Consider the following 18086-nt stretch of genomic DNA (forward strand, 5'->3'; position numbering starts at 1 on the left):
AGACAGACTACATTAGATATAAATGTTAAATCATGTAACTTACAGATAGGTATCTGTAACTTCCCTGCATTTGTAGTTTGTTTGCTCAATATTTGTGTAGGTTTGGTGGCTTATTTCAAAGTATTTCCAATTGTTCAGAATACTGAGATACTACATTTTCACACTGTTCTTATTTATCTCTGGTATGGCTCCAAAGTCTGTTTCAGATTAAAAGCTGATTGTGGAAGTGTCTCACAATGCTATGAGAAGACTCATTCTGTTACAACTGTGATAGATAATATTGTGGACACTTAAACAGAGATCTTTCCCTTAAGAGCTTACTCAATCGGCCCTTACTTCAATTATGAAAATGGGTTTATATCTAGTCTAGCTTTGCTGCATAGTCCTAATGAATACTTTTACCTAATTCATCTGGGTATTCTGGTTTGGATGTAGAGATTTGGAAGTAATGGGGAAGAGAACTGTAGGAAGATGGTTTAAAGCCCAGAGGGCAACTGAACACCATGCAGCAGCTCGCTCACTCCTTCTCCCCATGAATGGGAAGGAGAAATAAATAAAACGGTTCAGGAATCAAGGCAAAGACTGGGAGGGATTGACTCACCCGTTATAGTCAGGCAAAAGACAGACTCGGTTGGGGAAGAAAGAGAACATTCATTTAACTCAAACTCCACCACCACCACTTAACAAACAGAGTAGGACAGGGAGAAGTATAAACACATTTTGGGAACCCATTCGCCCTACCCCTCCTTCCTGGGCTCAGCATTGCTCCCAGTTTCTCTAATTCCTCCCTGCCAGTGGTGCAGGAGATGGGGGTTGCAGTCAGTCCTACCATTCCTTCCTCCTCATGGGCAACACTCCTCACACTCTTCCCCTGCTCCAGCATGGGGTCCCTCTCACAGGAGGCAGTCTTCCACAAACTTTGTCCAACATGAGTTCTTCCCATGGAAGCTCTTCAGAAACAGCTCCCTCCCATGGGCTGCAGCTATTTACAAACTGCTCTAGCATGGGTCCCTCCTGCATGTCATAGTCCTCCCAGCAACAGACTGCTCTGGCACAGACTTTCCTCAGAGTGCTGGCCTTCAGGTGCAGCCAGCTGCTCTGGCGTGGGGTCCTCCACAGGCTGCAGGTGGCCATCGGCTCCATTGGTGACCTCCGTGGGCTGCAGGGGGACAGCCTGCCCTCTCAGCATGGGCTGCAGGGGGTCTAATGCTCAGGTGAACCTCTCCCTCCCCTCTTCCTCCTTTCTTCCACTAACCTGGAAGTGTTTGCGTAGGTGTGTCCCATCTCCCCAACTCTTCCTCACAGCTCATGCTTCTCCTCCCAGGTGCCCCTTCTTAACTTGGCCAGAGGCAGGTCTGACTTGGAACCAGGGGAGCTTGGAGAAGCTTCTCACAGGTCCACTGCTGTAGCCCCTTTCCCTGCTACCAAAAAAACCCACCACACACATAAACCCAGCACAGAAGAGTTGAAAAACATGGTGAAGAAGATAAAGCGTCATTAATAATACAGAATCATCAGTACTCAAAAGGGCAATGAAATTAGGGGACTTTATTTTAGGAACCAATGTAATGAGTAAAAATCTAATACTCTTCTATTTAGAATTATGATGAAAGTTTAGGATAGCACTGGATAATTCAAATGATATGATAAAATCTATTTTGATTCTTAAGGTGGTTGGTATGGATAAATACAACATTTTTGTACAATATAAAGAATTATTTAATTAAAAAACTGTAGTAGTATTTACTGAGAATAAAAATGTTAGAGTCATAATTCATGAATAGTATAAATATCAGTAACATAGTGGGAGCTCTTAGCAACAGAGAATTTTATATTTGAGTTACAAAATAAAAAACAGTGTATATTAATATTTGCTTGTATTTTATGACTTTAATAGAAAAACAGTTTCTGAATAAAGAAGTGTTCCTCTTTCAGATTAATTTCATTAAAATCAAGACTAACTTGACGTAGGGTTGACGTAGTGCTTAGGGATATGATGTAGTTCAGAACTGTCAGTGTTAGGTTAATGGTTGGACTAGGTGATCTTCAAGGTCTTTTCCAACCTAGATGTTTCTGTGATTCTGTGAACTCGACTGTTCTCTTTTTTCCTTTAAAATACTCTCTCATTTTACTTATTTGGAAGATATTTTTTGGACTTTTTCACCTGATTTTATGATTCCTAAGCACAGGCAAAACACAGTTTTCTATAGGCATAAGTAAGGAATAGAATGTCTAGATGGAATGAAATTTGAAAGAGATGTTTCTTTAAATACTTAAATGTCAATGATATTCCTATGTTCTCTTTGTTGTTTTAAATTGTTCTACAGTTGAAGACAAATATTGCCTCTTTTAGAGATCGTGCTAGTCTTTTCCGTAATCAAATAAGAACAGATGCATTTTTGTATTTTGCATATCGTGCTATAAGCTGTATTTTATTCATTAACAACAGAATTCAGTGGAAATGCTTAACTGAATGTGAAATCAAGTGAGGCTTTAATGCATCAAGTAAGCACAAATGAGTAGTAGATTATCCTAGAATTATTTGAATAATATCAAAACTCCGTGCAGATTTTGCAAATTAAAGACGTTTTTAATGTTTTGCCAAAATTAGAAGTAAAATTTGCTAAATTTGGACAAAATCTAAGGTTCATACCTTCAGCAGCATCTTTCTGTTGCTTCATATGTCAATAAAACAGCCTGTTTTAGTTGCTCTGAGTGACTTCTATGCTGTTACATCAACTTGCATTTAAGAATAGAAAAATATACTAACTAAATTCCAATTACTAAATTGCACTTTTAACACTAAAATACTTTCCTCTGTTTTTTAAGGTGCTGTTTATTTTTTATAGTGTAGTTCTGCAAGTATGAGACATTAGAATATATTAGAAATAAGTTTCTTGCTAAGGAAGTGGGACAGAACATGATTTTAGATTTTAATTTTTAGGCTCTTGATGTGTATGGTTCAAATGAAATATTCAAGAGTCAATTGAAACACAAAAGGTTCAGCTTAAACTGTAATTTTAAAGCACCAAGTTTGTTTTAATTTTACTAGAGGGCATAATTAAACTATGGAAAATAGAACATTGTAGTATTTTATTTGGATTGCACTTTAGATAGGTAGAGCTTGTTTCACTTGTGATCCTCACCTGATCTTTACCATCATAACTTTTTAATTCTTTTATTGGAATAATTTATTGGAGTCATCAAAATGACATGTATCCAGGCTGGTTTGCTAAGTATAATAGTGAGAAAATACTTCCAAATGTTGAATTAGCTAGGATAATTTTCATGTAGAGACAAAGGATATAGAAATTAATAAGAATTTGCTTACACATGTGGTCATCACAAGCTCTCTTTACTTTTGCAGTAGAGTTACTAGTTCTGTTCACTCTTTACAACTGATAACTTCATTTGTTTTGTTGCTATTCACCCTCACTAATCAAATCATTACCTTCTGTAACAAGCAAATGAACTGTATTATCGATGTTATCTATTTCAGATACATCTAGTTTAAATTAAAAGAAACGAACAAAACTGTTTCAGGTTAAAATTCAAATGTATAAAATAAGTCCATCTTATTAACTGTATCTTTGATGAAATTTAAAAATCTAATTTACTTTTTATCAGGTGTGCTATTGGGTTTATATGTTTATACAGAATTCAATAAAAGAGACTCAGACCCTTCTTTAAGTCTACTTTCACTTTATTTTCTTGATGGTTCAATGTAATTCTGAGATCTACTACAGGTTTAATAAAGAGCTAATATTTTGTTTGTAACATTTAATTTGTTTTAATTTCTGTCAGACATTCATACAAGAAAGCTGTCCTGCTGAAGCTGTATCAGGGAATAGCAGTGGTTTTATTGCCAAAATATTAAGAATTGTGGACTACTAAAACTATTCCAACATATATACAGTAGTGGTTTATATTAGTATGCATGAAGAACATTAGTTAGCGTTTTCTTTACTCATTTCATTTCAATTGATTTCATTGCTTCTTCCCATTATACCCTTTGCTGGCCTATTAAACTACTTATCTACTTATTAAAAGGATTTTTTCACTAAAACAGAAAGGCATTCAGATTATAAGACCTTCTGTATAAGATATTAACTAGATAAATAGCTTTCCAAAACTACCATTTTCACATGAATATATGTGGATTGAGCAAGGATAAATTGCATTGAACAAGAAGTGATTTACCCTAGCTGGATGTCTATTTGAAGTAAATTTTCATGAAGAAACCTGTGTGAAAGAGTTGTCTCTTTGGTTTGTTGGCAGCTATCATTAAAGAAGGGCAGCTGTATTTAAGAGACTAACTAGGAAATTGGATTTTCTTGTTAATAATGAAATCTAAATCACCTTAAAATTTTTTTCCCATATGTAAATGTCTAAAGACTGTTCTTTGATAAAACAGGATGATCTAATCATATTTCATAATATCACAAGGTTAAAAAATTCATGTAGTTTCTAGTACTAAATGTGTTGTTATGCTTGTCAGCCAGTGAGAGGCTCACATGTATCAGTTTTGTTTTCTAACAAGCTTTATGACTGATCTGCAGTTACAGTTGTCATTCTTCAGTCATCATCAACCACAGGAGGTATCCACTTACGCTGTTGCAGAGATTTATCCTATTTCAGTGCAAATATAAATGTCATGAAAATAAAAGCAAAATTAGTATGGATATAATGTACCACTACAAATTGTTATTTCTGGTAGTAAGCACAGCATGCAAAATTTGATCGTAAGTTTGAAGGAGGGATGGTGCCTACCTGTTGTATTTAATGGAGGGAAGTGACAGGAAAGAAGGCCCAGTGTAAATATCATGTCCTGATAATACCATTTTAGTGGAAGTATTATAATTATTTCAAGAACAAAAAGTAAAACATGTTTAAATGTTGAGGGATTATAATTTGAAAAACAGTTTGAGATGAGATTTTATTTATTAATCTCTTTCTTGGTAGAAGAACTTTTTTCTCCCCAGCTTTTTTGGTAATTTTTGTTCAGCTGGATCCATCTTAGCATAAAACAAACCATTTCTGATCAACTTCAAGATGTACAGATATTTATGCTATAAAGGATTATTAGATCATTTGGTCTGACCTCTTATACTGGGAAGACATTTACTTATGACTTCCTGAACTGAGCATAGTGACATCTTTTGTGAAAAATGGCATCTATTTCCAGATACAGTAAGGCAGATAGTTTGTTTTTTTTGTTTTTTTTTGTCTTTTAAATGAGTCATAAGAATGGTTAATCACTACTACTGCTAAAAAAACCATTTATGTGGTATGAATTAACTAGAGAGGTGGGAAGTTTAGAGGATTTGTGGATCTTGTGCCTTTATAAACCTCTGCCTTACAGACTTTTCCTCCAGCTTTGGTTTCTTCTTCAGAGCTGTAAAGCATCATGGCTTCTCCCTCTCTCTTCCAGAGGTTTAAGTCTAGCAATGTAGCCAAACTAACTTATGTATTTCTCTGCCCCTTTGAGTGCCTTACTGCTTCACTGTAATGTCTTCAGTTGGGACTGTGCCCTTTTTGCAAGACAAGGAATGTTGGGAAAAAGGATAATGACCCTATGAAGGTCAGCCACACCTACCCTGTCTGCGTTCTAACAGCACCTGCCTGTGCTCCTTGTTTCTTTTCCAATACAGTCTGGCTCTAGCTTTCAGTCATTGGCTTTTGTTGTGTTTTCTCCATAAAAGCCCTGTAGCACCCCCATAGGTTGTTTCTAGTTTTGGCAATTGAATATTTATTCTGGTATTTGTGTATCAAAAATCAAGATGTAGTGCTTTTGGAAACCCAGTTTATTCCAATGTAGCATTCCAATTATTGATTAAAAAATGTTGCAAGAAACACTTTTTTTAAAAAATCATATTAAAAAAAGGTATCTTTGAATCAGTGAGAAGAATTTCTGTTTATTCCTTTTATTTGAAAATGCATAAACTGGATGCAAGATCACTTGCCACTGATGTTCTCATAACAATCTGATTATCAGTGACATGGAGACATCACCTTTCTAAAGAACTGAATTTTTAAATTTCTGATTAAATACAGATTTGTTCTAAAAAGGCCATTCTACCTCTCTCTGAGACTCTCTTGCCATAAATGTTTTCAGATTTAGTGTTAATAATAATCTGAACTCAACTTTCCTTTTAGTTTCTCAATTCTGATTTTCTGGTTGTGAGTGATTCCAGTGTGCTTCCATGTATTTTGCAGTGTTAGGTGCAATGTATACGTTCTAGAAGTCCTTATAGTCAGCTTGACAAGTAATATTTTTTTTCCTTTAAATGTTTGTGCCAAATTTGAGGAAAATGACCACAAAGAAAGAAAGTTTAGAATCTCTTTGAAGATGTATATACTGGGTATGAGGTATACAAATAACTGGATGATCCAGGGGAGACAGGGTGATTTAGTCAGTTTGACCATATGTTTGAGAACTTTCATCAAGGAGTATAAACATGGGCAGCAATGTTTCATTCAAAAATTTGGGGAGGAGAAAGTAGTCTGACCTAAATTCCAAACATCTCATTTTTCCAGTCTACAGCAGTTAGGTGTTCTTTTCACCCTGTGTTGACTCCATATATTCATTTGTAATCACTAGAGAACATATTATATTCATTAGTCAGTATGCATGCCTTAAGTAGGCTACTGGAGATGTGCATTTGCAGAAAGTATTTTGACCAGTATGTGTTATGTATGTGAAACTTGGATGTTATATTTATCAATTAATCAACTTTAGGAAAAAAAAAATGGTTGTTTTTAAGGTTCATCAGCATTCTTTTAAGGTCAGCATCTGTAAAATACCGTGCTTATTTTACATCTTTTTGTGTTCTTCTCTTTCTGCATATTTAAATTTCTGTCATTTCAACAGACTTAAAAAAGTATCTATCTTCATAGTACTGTTTCGTTTTTTAGGCAAAATTTCTTAGAACCTCTTTACAGGTGCTCCTAAAGCTTTGTCTATTGTGAGGAATGCAAATCTTTTAGATTTAATTCTTCCAGCTCTAAGGGCTATACCTGAGTTCTTTTAATGTGGTCAATACTATTTCATTTTCAAGCTTCTTTTTCCTGGACAGGATTTGTCAGCATAACACAACTCTGTAGCTTAATTTTCAGAAAATAGTATGGCATACATAAATATTGTATCCTGAAACAGAATTGAAAGCCACCATAAATTTGTGGCATCCTAAAAAAGCATCACATTTTCAAAAGCCCCAAGTGCTTTTATTCTGTAGCTTCAGGTTAGTTCATGAAGTGTATACATATGATGTATACATCTTATTTAGGTAAACACAGTTGACACAAGTACCCAGGACTTGGCTAGCTGTACCAAACAAATCTTTCTTGTACATGTATGATAAATTAGTAATTTGTTTATAATGGAGAATGTGATAAAAGCTCCTTTAGAGTTTCACTTCCTTCAAAACCTAAGTGGGCAAACGATTGGAAGTGATTAAAAGACACTGTGAATGGGAGGTACCTGTGGAGATAGAGACAGAAGTGATTTCTTTTGAACGTGATGCAACAATGTATTGAATTTTAAGATACCACCTAAAGTTCCCTGCGAGTGTGGTTTGCAGATAAAAGCAGATACAGAAAATAAATTATAGGATATCCAGATTAATTACAAAACCTCAGATCTTAAACTACTGCAAATTGTTTTCTTTATGTCCTGACCTCAGAACAACTAAATACTTTGTGTTAATTGGTTGAATCATGAAAAAGTACTATTTCTTTCTTCTTCCTATGAGGAAGGCATGTTTTTTCAAAGTGGGTTTTGGATAGGTATTTCCTATGTCTCTGCTATACACATCTGAGACTGTTATGTATAATTTGTTTATCTAGTAATAGATTAATGAAAGCTAAGACATAAACTAACAAGAACAGTTAACTTTCAAATCAGTAGATCACATAAAGACTGAGCATTGTAGGATTCTGGATGCATATACTGGGATCAAACTGTTGAATTTTTTAACCCTGCAGAAATACCCTTAATCATTAACTGTTTCAGAGTGTAAGGCAGGAATTTAGTTGGCAAACAAAGGACAAGTCTACAATCATAGTTTTCATAGCTATCATGCTCTAGTTTAGTGTCCACCCTTGTTTATGTTACTATACAAACTGATTCTCTTTCCTACTAGTTGTGTAATATTTTACATGGTTTAGTTGGAGATGCAGTGGAAGTGATAGTATACATTTCAGTTATCAGTCAGGACATTTTAATAAATAATAGGTTTAGTCTTCTTAACAGAAGGAGAAGTATATGACTGATCACATATTCAAATAAATGAATGTGTAATTCTTGCTGTCATTTCCCATTTCAGATGTATAGTTGTGCCTGGAATGTCTCACTGCTTATTGCTAAAAATGCAAGGATATTAGTCTTCCTTTTGTATTTATGCAGAACATAATTTTGAATCTTTAAATTATTTTAATATTCTATCCACAAAACATCATAATAAAACTCACTGCATTACCTATGTAATTAATGTGTATATGTACTTAAATGCTGTTTTGAATAGAAATGAAATGATGTTCAGTTTTTCTGGAACCTAAATAAAAGTCCCTGCCTAAAACATAGAACTTAAAAGCTTGAAGGATCAGATCCTTCACATAACTTTTTACTCACATAGCTATTACTCCCTATAGGCACTCTGTGTCACATAGATCATCCTGAAAACCCAAAAACTTGTACTAAGAGAATAGAATAAAACAGAGTATTTCATTTGGAAGGGACCTTCAATGATCACTTAGCCCAATTGCGTGACCACTTCAGGGCTGACCACAAGTTAAGGCATGTTGTTAAGGCATGTTGTTAAGGCTATTGTCCAAATGCCTCTTAAATACTGACAGGCTTGGGGCATCGACCACCTTGCCAGGAAGACCGTTCTAGGGTTTGACCACCCCCTCAGTAAAGAAATGTTTCCTAATGTCAAGTCTGAACCTCTCCTGGTGCAGCTTTGAACCATTCCCCCAAGTCTTATCACTGGATCCCAGAAGAGCTCAGCACCTCCCACTCCACTTCCCCTCCTCAGGAAGCTGCAGAGAGCAGTGAGGTGACCCCTCAGCCTCCTTTTCTCCAAACTAGGCAAACCCAGAGTCCTCAGCCACTCCTCACAGGACATTCCTTCCAGCCCTTTCACGTGCTGTTTCCCTCCAAATGCATTCAAGGAGCTTCACATCCTTCTTAAGTTGTGGAGCCTAGAGCTGCACACAGAACTCAAGGTGAGGCGACACCAACGCTGAATGCAGTGGGATAATCCCCTCTTTTGACTGGCTGGTTATGCTGTGTGTGATGCACCCCAGGATGTTGTTGTGGTTTAAGCCCTGCCGGGACCAGAAACCACGTTGCCATTGTCCCTTCCCCACCCTCAGCCAGTCAGACTGGAAGTGAGGCACAAACCCCGGGGTTGAAATAAGGAAAGATTTAATACAACAGTGTAACAACAATCTGAACAACAACAATAGCAATAACAACAACAATAAACAGCAATAACAGTAAACAAGACAAAAGCTGTACAGAGAAATACCGCAGTGGACACATCCAGCCCGCTGCGTGTGCTTCCCCAGACAAAAGTCCAAAGGAAACCCTTCCCGTGCTTGGCACATGGACCTGATGTCAGCATGGTATGAATAACCCGGCTGGAGATCCCTTCCTCCTGCTGGGGAAACGTAACCCTATCCTAGCTGAACCAGGACAGATGTGGTTTGCCCTCTTGTCTGCCAAGGCACACTCTGGGTCATATTGAGCTTGCTGTCAGCCAGCACCCCCAGATCCCTTTTCTGCAGAGTGGCTCTCCAGCCATTTCTTTCCTAATTTATACTTGTGACCACGTTACTATTTGCCAAGTACAGATTCTGGCATTTTGACTTGCCACTTTCATTTTCACTGATGATTGTCCAATACTCCAATCTATCCAGATCCCTCTGTGAGGCTTCTCATCCCTCAAGAGAGTCAACAGCACCTCCCTGTTTGCTGTTATCAGCGAACTTGATAGGGGTGCATTCAGCTCCTGCATCCAGATCACTGATAAATATATTAAACAGAACTGGCCCTAGAATTGAGCCCTGAGGACCACCAATAGAGGGAAGCACAAGGTAGCGGCAAATTTTCAGGAAGGGCAAGATGAATGATTTAGTGTCTGGAATATCTGTCTTCAAATCAAAAATATTTTATGCTCAAAAATAGTTAAGTGATTGTATAGCCTACATAGGAAGGTTTCAGTGATTAAAGAGATATGTATGCCAGGTAGAGCTGAAAGCTCATTGTATCAAAATTTAGACTAGAAATAACATATAAAATAATTAGTAGTGAGAACAATTTCTCATAAAACTTACCCTAGTAGAATATGATGAAGACTTATTTTAAATATTGATCACATATCTTTCCGAGCTCAGTGAAGTATTTAACATTTTAGTGGTGACCAACACTGCTTGGCTTATGCTGTGCAGTAAACACGAAAACAATTCATTGTCTTCAATGGCTATACTGGTGAAATCTAAAAGAAACTCCAGAAAAAATCCCCAAACAAATAAAAAGTAAACTATTTGGCTCACTGCATAGCACCAAAAGGCATTGAAGCAATATGGCAGTGAGGAATGAGTCATCTGTAATAACACTTTTGTTTTTAAGTGCAATTGCTACTACTTTTTAACAGATTAGTTCTCTGAACTAACAAGGCCACAAGTTGCAGCAACAAAATGAGAGTAGTGCAGTAGTGGGAATGAGCAGCAAGAGGTGTAACTTTAGTGCTGTAGCACTGCTGTGGAGTAACCGTTGTGGAACAAGTAATCTAAGGTTCAGAATTAGGATTTAAATGTGTATACGGTCTTTGTTGTTTGATTGCATTGTGTTAAGAAGGGAAATTCTGTGGCTGTGGTATGTAGTAAGTTGGCATTACTATGGTGATGTTTTAAGCTTGTAGTTTTTATCATGTGGCATGCTATTAAAATTTGATCTTTCCTGTGTGATTGAGTACTTTGACCTCATAGTGTTTTCCACAGAAGAAGAAAACAGAATATTAAAAAAGGCCACATTATTACCGTGTAAGAGGAGTATGTTTTCTTACAAAGTAGTTGCATATTTTTAATGATGTTTTCTATATAAAGGCTCATATAGCTAATATTAAACAGTTGTAAGAGAGAAACAAGAAATTATTCCTCACAGTTATTACAATAAAATACTTGTCAGTTGTCCTGTAAAAAAGGGAGAAGCTAATTTATATGTGCAGTAAATTCAAATGTAGTATTTTTCAGTTTCTGTTACAGAGAGAGTGAACTCAGCCAATATTGGTAAATCATGCCACTTAAATTGTGGGTAGTACTGTGATATTAGAAGTAGGATAGTGAGGGCTCATAAAAAATATCTACATGGAAAATTGTAAGTGTTATTAAAAGTGCAAGTGGTACTTTCCATTGCTTTCATTTTGGTCATTTAATGTAGCTAATTAATTGCATGCCTTTTCTTACTGCGCATCCCGTTGTCTCTGTCATTTTCATTGTTGGTTTTGCTCTTCCAGTTCCCCAGTTAAATTACAGTTAGGTTCTAATTTTTTTATTTAATGCTGCTGTTATTAACTGATTGAAATATCTGTTGATACTAAAATAGAAAAGAATGGGAATAGATGTGAGAGCATTTGAAATTTTGCATTTGAAGAAATAACACTTTATATTTTAGTAGTACTGTGTTTTCTTTTCTTTTTAAAAGTCAAAATTATTGTGAAAAAATCTGCTTTTCCAAAAGCTGGATCCTTCAGTCTGTATAACTCCTGACTTTCCATTTACTTTGGCAGCTGGGGATATGCAAAGGGTGCTGGCAGCAGTAAGGGTGATGTTGTGTCCCAGTGAACCTAATGGTGGAAAACCAATTGAATTATTTGGGTTTGGGATTTGATTCTGTGATTCCAGAAAGCTGAAGTTTTGTTTCTAATTCAGTTCTTATTGCAAGCTGTGCATGTCTCTTTCTGATATAGTTAGAGGGAAAACATGGAGGCCTTTCTTAAAATTATGTTTAGGGATTTTTTCTTTTTTTAATTTAAGACATTTTTGTTCAATCAGGGTTATTTTTTATTTCAGTGCAGCTCACCAGTAAATCCACTAATTTAATTTCCTGAGCATGTTGGAAAATAAAATGGACTTTGAGGCTGTGATCCTGAAGTATATATGCAAGCAAAATGCCTTTCTGACCTCACTGGGGAGGTTTGTGTTCACTGGGACTCTGGAATAATAAGGCCTTTTAGTAGAACATATGCCCTAGCCAGGAATAAAACAGACATTTCTATTGATCTGTAAGCAATCTGTCAAAACTTCTCTGATCAGGCTTTTTTACTATCTCGTCTTGAGTCCTTTTTTTAATGACATCTATTATCAGATTGAAATGGCGATTGAGACACTGCAAAAGTCTGATGGTCTGTCCACTCACAGAAGCTCTCTTCTCAACAGCCATGTAAGTTGTCTCTTCTTCACATACACTCTCTCTTGCTTGTTCTGCATGCTTAGCCTGCTTCTAAATGTTTGTTTTATTTTATTACTACTTTTTGCTCTTAATCTTTTCATCTTAGTTGCTTGTAATCTTCTACTACATCTCCCATGGCTTTATTTTGTCAGATGAAATGTCTTTATGGTATATTGCAGAGTGTTATCTGTTTCTTATGCTCTACACCTGTGTTAAGACAAGTTAATACATTTGACAGTTTGGGGGATTATAGTGTAAATGTCAAGATAAAGTTCAAATAATTCCAAATTAGCTGGCTTTTGACCTTTTAAAGTCATCTACAAAGCAAAGTCTGTGTACCCTATATTAATTTCAGGGCATGTGAAGATGAAGAAAAGAAACAAACAGTATGCCTAAATAATATCTTTAGGTTATTTTTAGGTGGTTTTTCGGTTATTCTGATAGAAAGTTTATTATGAAGTTACTTAAGAATCCTAAAGATTCTTACGATGACCTGGAAAAAAAGTGAAAGCATTATCTTAATTTGAAGTACACAAAAATGTCTTATTCAGCTGCTTTTTGCATTGTTCTTACTCTGCAAATCTTACAGTTAAGAACTTTCCATGTATAAAACTAAAGATATGTGGGTGAAAACATGATCTTTAAATAGAGTGATAAATCCATTCTATGTAACTTTAAAATAAAGGAAAAAGGCCCAAAGTTAATTTTAAACATTATATAAATAATAATGCTTTGTAAGTTGCTAGTCTTCCTCGAATTTTTTTTTCTGTTGGTGTTTGTGGTTTTGTATTTTGTATTTTTGCCATGTTGATTACTTTGTATTCATCTTACCTCTTTTTCCTTCTCAGCTTTACTGATTATATAAATTCAAATTCCTTTATTATTTTACACAGGAAAGTTAAATTTGGTTTGTGGTCTCAATATAGGAATATTGTGGTAGAGGCTGTCTCTCAGAAACCAAATTAATAATGTATGTTTTGGCAGGTTTGAGTTTGGGTTTTGGATTTTTTCTGCATGGGTCTGGTTGTGTCAAAGTCAAAACTAGAATTCTTTTGTGGAAATTTTAAGCAAACTTTTCTTCTTTAGAAAATGTCAAAATTGAAAGAGGAAAGCTATATTACAAAAAGTTATACAGAAGGACTTTTAGATTCCACTTGGATGTATGCAAAGTAACTATTTTGAAGATAAGACAATATGAAAATTATTACTTAAATAATAATAGATAGTAGTAGACAGATAATACCAAAATTACTATATAAATGTCATTTTTAAAGGGACCATAAGTTATCTTGGAGAAGTGTCAGAAGATTATGTTAAGACATGGAACACTTGAACTGTTGATAAGTTTGTGTTTAAATGCTTTTATGAAGTCTGGAATCTTGGTATAAAACTGAGAAGAATTACAAGATAAGCCCCAGCTTACCTTGTGCCCCAGCAAACTATGTTCCACTCATTCTTGGAACTATGCACAATGTGTTCCTAATAATCAGAATCACATCCAACTGTGAAGTCTTATCATGGAATTTCTTTTTGACTGTGAAGACTTCTTCAAAATTATTCTGGTAGGGATATATCTTCGATGCGGTGGAAAAAAAAAAATCCCTGTATATATTTTTCTGGCAATCATTCTTTCCCAAGCTTGGTTATTTTTGAAGAAGTTAACAGTCTAGATCCATTACTGAATGTTTTGCGTATTTTTAAAGCAGTGCTTATTGTCTTTAAACTCAAGTAAGGAAGGTATGGAGAAAGCATAGTTTAGTTTTTGTCTATTTAAACTGTTCTTGATTTTGACTGCTAATGGTTTGGTTTGGCATTTATTAAATAAATAGGGTTTAGTAGGTTTAAAAATAGAATTCTAATTGTGTGTTTAATTAACTTTCACTTTGCAGGTGATATAATAATTTGTGGGAAAATACTAGGTTTGGGATTTGAATTTTTTTCCCTATGATTCCTTTATGAGGTTTTCTGGGATTTTTTTTTTCCTAAACCCACATGTGCTCATTTTAAGGACTTTGCAATTTCTCGTATTTTTTCTTTTCTTTCTTGATTTATTTCTGCATGAGTTTGACTTAATTAATTGCTAGTTGAATATTTTATTAACATTGCAGCTTAATTGGAGTCACAGTCAATTTATCAGGTTTGACTGTAAATATTTCATACCTTTACCCATCTTACCCATACAATATGGTCAGTACTATGAATGAAAAAGTCAGGATTCAAACCTGAACAGCTTAGTTTTAGAAGTATATCTCTTCGTGGTAGAAAAAAAGTTTTTTAAAAGTTGTTTACAATAGTTTTATAATGTTTGGAGATAGTTTTCCTTTTAGAATAATACATTAACTGCACATTTTCCTCCAGTCTATAGTATAGCAAGTAATGACTCCAATTTTTTGCTACTAAGTAACTCCACCCAGGAGCAAAGTTCTTATCTTGTGCTTATATTTTGATTTGGGTTTTTTGGTGGTTAATAATGCAAGTTACGGTTGAAATAACATGTTAGAAATTCTTATCATTAATGAAGTACACTTAAAGTGATCTATAATAGGTTAGAAGCCATCTGGAGCAAAATTATATTTAATGCTACATACAGAACTTAATTGGAAAATTTTGTTTGTTTGTTTGTTTGTTAGTCTTTTGGCATTGACAAAGTTTTTCCCTTTGGAGAAAACAAAAATACTTCACCTTCCATATCTCTTCTGATTAAATTATAGATTTAATAATATATGATAAAAGTTATATAAATATAGATGTTTAGAAGAATAGATTTTAAATATAGATAAAATACAGCAGTTGAAAGATATAATTGATTATCTTTGTTTCTAAGCCCAAACAGGCTTATGTCAGGGCATTAGTGAAGTAAGTTTAATATATTCAGGTGAAAGTTAATAATTATGATTATACTTTTTCTTCAGCTTTATTTCAAAATAACCGATGCTCAATTTGGAAACATCTGGGAATAACAAGACTTTTAAAATTATTATATGATAACTGATACAAAGATGATACTTTTTCATTTTGTGTATTTGAAATGCAAAATTATCTGCAAACTGAGCTAAAAATTTTATGTCTTGGAAGCATTTACATCTTCTGTATATTTTTCTAGAGCCTATGTTTAAGAAGCATGGAAGCATTATGGGCTTGTTTTCAATAAAAAGCAAATAAGGAAATGGTGTTTGAATGGTCTAGAGTAAATTTTGTAATAATGTTTTTGCATTTATATTGGTGAATTTCTCACTATGACTAAAACATAGCTATAAATTAAATATATTTGTTACCATCTGTACTTCAGTACATAACAGTGTTGTGATAAAGAAAAGGTCAAGACTGAAACATTTCATGGCTATTGCACACTAAAATATTAATGTTCTTTGAACGATAATTTACTCTGAACATTGATGCACTGTTCTAACAGAAAATAATTCTGCAAAGGAATAAATAACACATAACCCATGTATATCTTTTATTGTTGCTTAGTAATTTGTGGTTTGTTTATACTAGCTTTGCTGGACTAAACTGAAAATTATTACACATTTATGTGAATACCTAGCTCATCAGAGTAAAAGTTTGTAGTGAATCTTGAAGTCACAATGCCCTCAGTTTGCATTTTCACTGGACGATCAAGTTAAATGTAAAGTTTTGGTAAGATCTCTAATCCTACCAAGCTTGAATAGTCACACTGTATTATTTTGGTAGAAATACTTAGGAAAACAGAGAAGTAAATTTCAAACAGGAAATGAAATTTGTGACCCATTCAAGCTATATCTGAAGGAAAATTTCAGGGAACTGAAACCATAGCAAATACTGGGAAAATATAAGGAAAATATTAGCATATCAAAAAAACTAAAACCGTGGAATTTAAATGTGTCCTCAACCTATATTATTTTTGATCTATTTTGTCATTCTCTTATAATGTTAAATCTCAGAGTATTATATTAAATTGTCCTTTTTGCTTTTTTGTATATTAATGACAGCTAGAGGTGTTTCATGAGTGTGCACTGCTTGGAAAGTCCAATGATGTTACATAAAAGGCCTTTTCTTGCATGTGGCTAAATTACCTACCACAGTTACAGGAAAAGATGAATATTTTTCCAATAATCTCGTTCTATTCCTCCTGGAAGTCAAAGGCAAACAAGCTACAACTGAAAGGCATTGTACCACTAATGCTTTATAGATGTACCAGTTATTTTCAATGTTATCTAGGTTGCTCCTTGAATTATACGCAATAGCTTTTTTTTATATGTATCTGAGAGTAAAAACATTCTATTCAGTTAAGTGTTGTAATGGTTTTTGACATCAGGCAGATTAAAACACTGTAATATTCCAGCTTTATAAATATATTAACTATTGTTAGACCAAGGAGTTTGTTTTCTGCAATTTATGTGAATTACATTCATGATTATTTCTTTGCAATACTAACAGTTTTTCTCCAAAGCATAGATGCCTTTACCGAGTATTGGTGTAGTACTGAACCAAAAATATTTTAAGAAGTGGACAATTACCTGAGGTCACAAGTGCAATGAGTTTCGCTATTTCCTGGTAATTCTGAAGATCCTAAAGCACTATGGTATAGCTAGCATTTAAAGAGTCTCTGAAGAAGGAAGTAATTTAATTATTTAATAGACCTGAAGAGTGTTTTCAAAACTGTCATAAGTAATGTTGTATGGCTAAGATTTTTAATAAAGTAATAATGATTTTTTTTCTATTTTGTATGTGATATAGCTTCAGTGGCTTTTAGACAACTATGAAACTGCAGAAGGAGTGAGCCTTCCAAGAAGTACCCTTTACAACCATTACTTACGACATTGTCAGGAACACAAATTGGATCCAGTCAATGCTGCCTCCTTTGGAAAACTCATACGGTCAATCTTCATGGGATTAAGGACCAGAAGACTTGGAACTAGGTTTGTGTTAATGAAATCCTGAACTGTAATAGAAAACACAAATAAAAATTATGAGTAAAAAACTTGTCTGCTAATCAAAAAATAAACAAAACTTTTATTTAAATATTATGGTGGGTTTCTGTCAATTCTGTCTCTTAATGTTAAACAGTTTTATGCTTTTCCAGATATTATTATACTTTTACTTCTCCTGTTTTTGACTTTTTATGTGTTTACATTTTGATAAATACACTGCAGATTTTTATCAGTGCAAATAAAATGTGTCCTGTTCTTTGGAAATTACTAAGAATTATGTTTCTCCCTAACTAGATAAATTATATTTATTTGCATTTTGTTTTTCTTACTCAAGTTTATTACAAGTTAAAAGTGCTGGATAATATTTGCTTAAGAGAATAAATTAATTTCCCAAAGGTGGTAAAATGATACCCAGGCAAAACTGGTATGACAGGAAAGTCAGGCCTGATTCGTGGGTATTATTTTCCAGTCAGTGTAAATTGTAAAGTAAATGTATTGTAGGTGCATAGAAATAGTGTTACTGTTCTTTGCTCTTTCATGAAGGGGGAATTCCAAATATCATTACTATGGAATTCGTGTCAAGCCAGACTCTCCTCTTAATCGACTACAAGAGGACATGCAATATATGGCTATGAGACAACAGCCCATGCAGCAGAAACAGAGGTAAAGTGTGAAGTTAACATAGGTACTTATTAATATTGTTAGTTTGTAAAGCCTTA

The 18086-nt window shown here is 34.4% G+C and overlaps 1 protein-coding gene across 3 annotated transcripts in view; it reads left to right on the forward strand.

The window, feature by feature from the left end:
* Window positions 1-18086, forward strand: part of RFX3 (regulatory factor X3) — a 140572-nt gene that overhangs the window by 93610 nt on the left and 28876 nt on the right. For 2 of the 3 annotated variants that reach the window (XM_074931611.1, XM_074931613.1), the window contains exons 5-7: window positions 12371-12445; window positions 17174-17355; window positions 17911-18030. In XM_074931611.1, the coding sequence (XP_074787712.1) occupies window positions 12371-12445; window positions 17174-17355; window positions 17911-18030 (377 nt within the window). The remainder of the gene's footprint in view (window positions 1-12370; window positions 12446-17173; window positions 17356-17910; window positions 18031-18086) is intronic. The other variant, XM_074931612.1, reaches the window with a different exon arrangement.

Source organism: Athene noctua, chromosome Z (assembly GCF_965140245.1).
Source record: "Athene noctua chromosome Z, bAthNoc1.hap1.1, whole genome shotgun sequence".
Taxonomy (NCBI): Eukaryota; Metazoa; Chordata; class Aves; order Strigiformes; family Strigidae; genus Athene; species Athene noctua.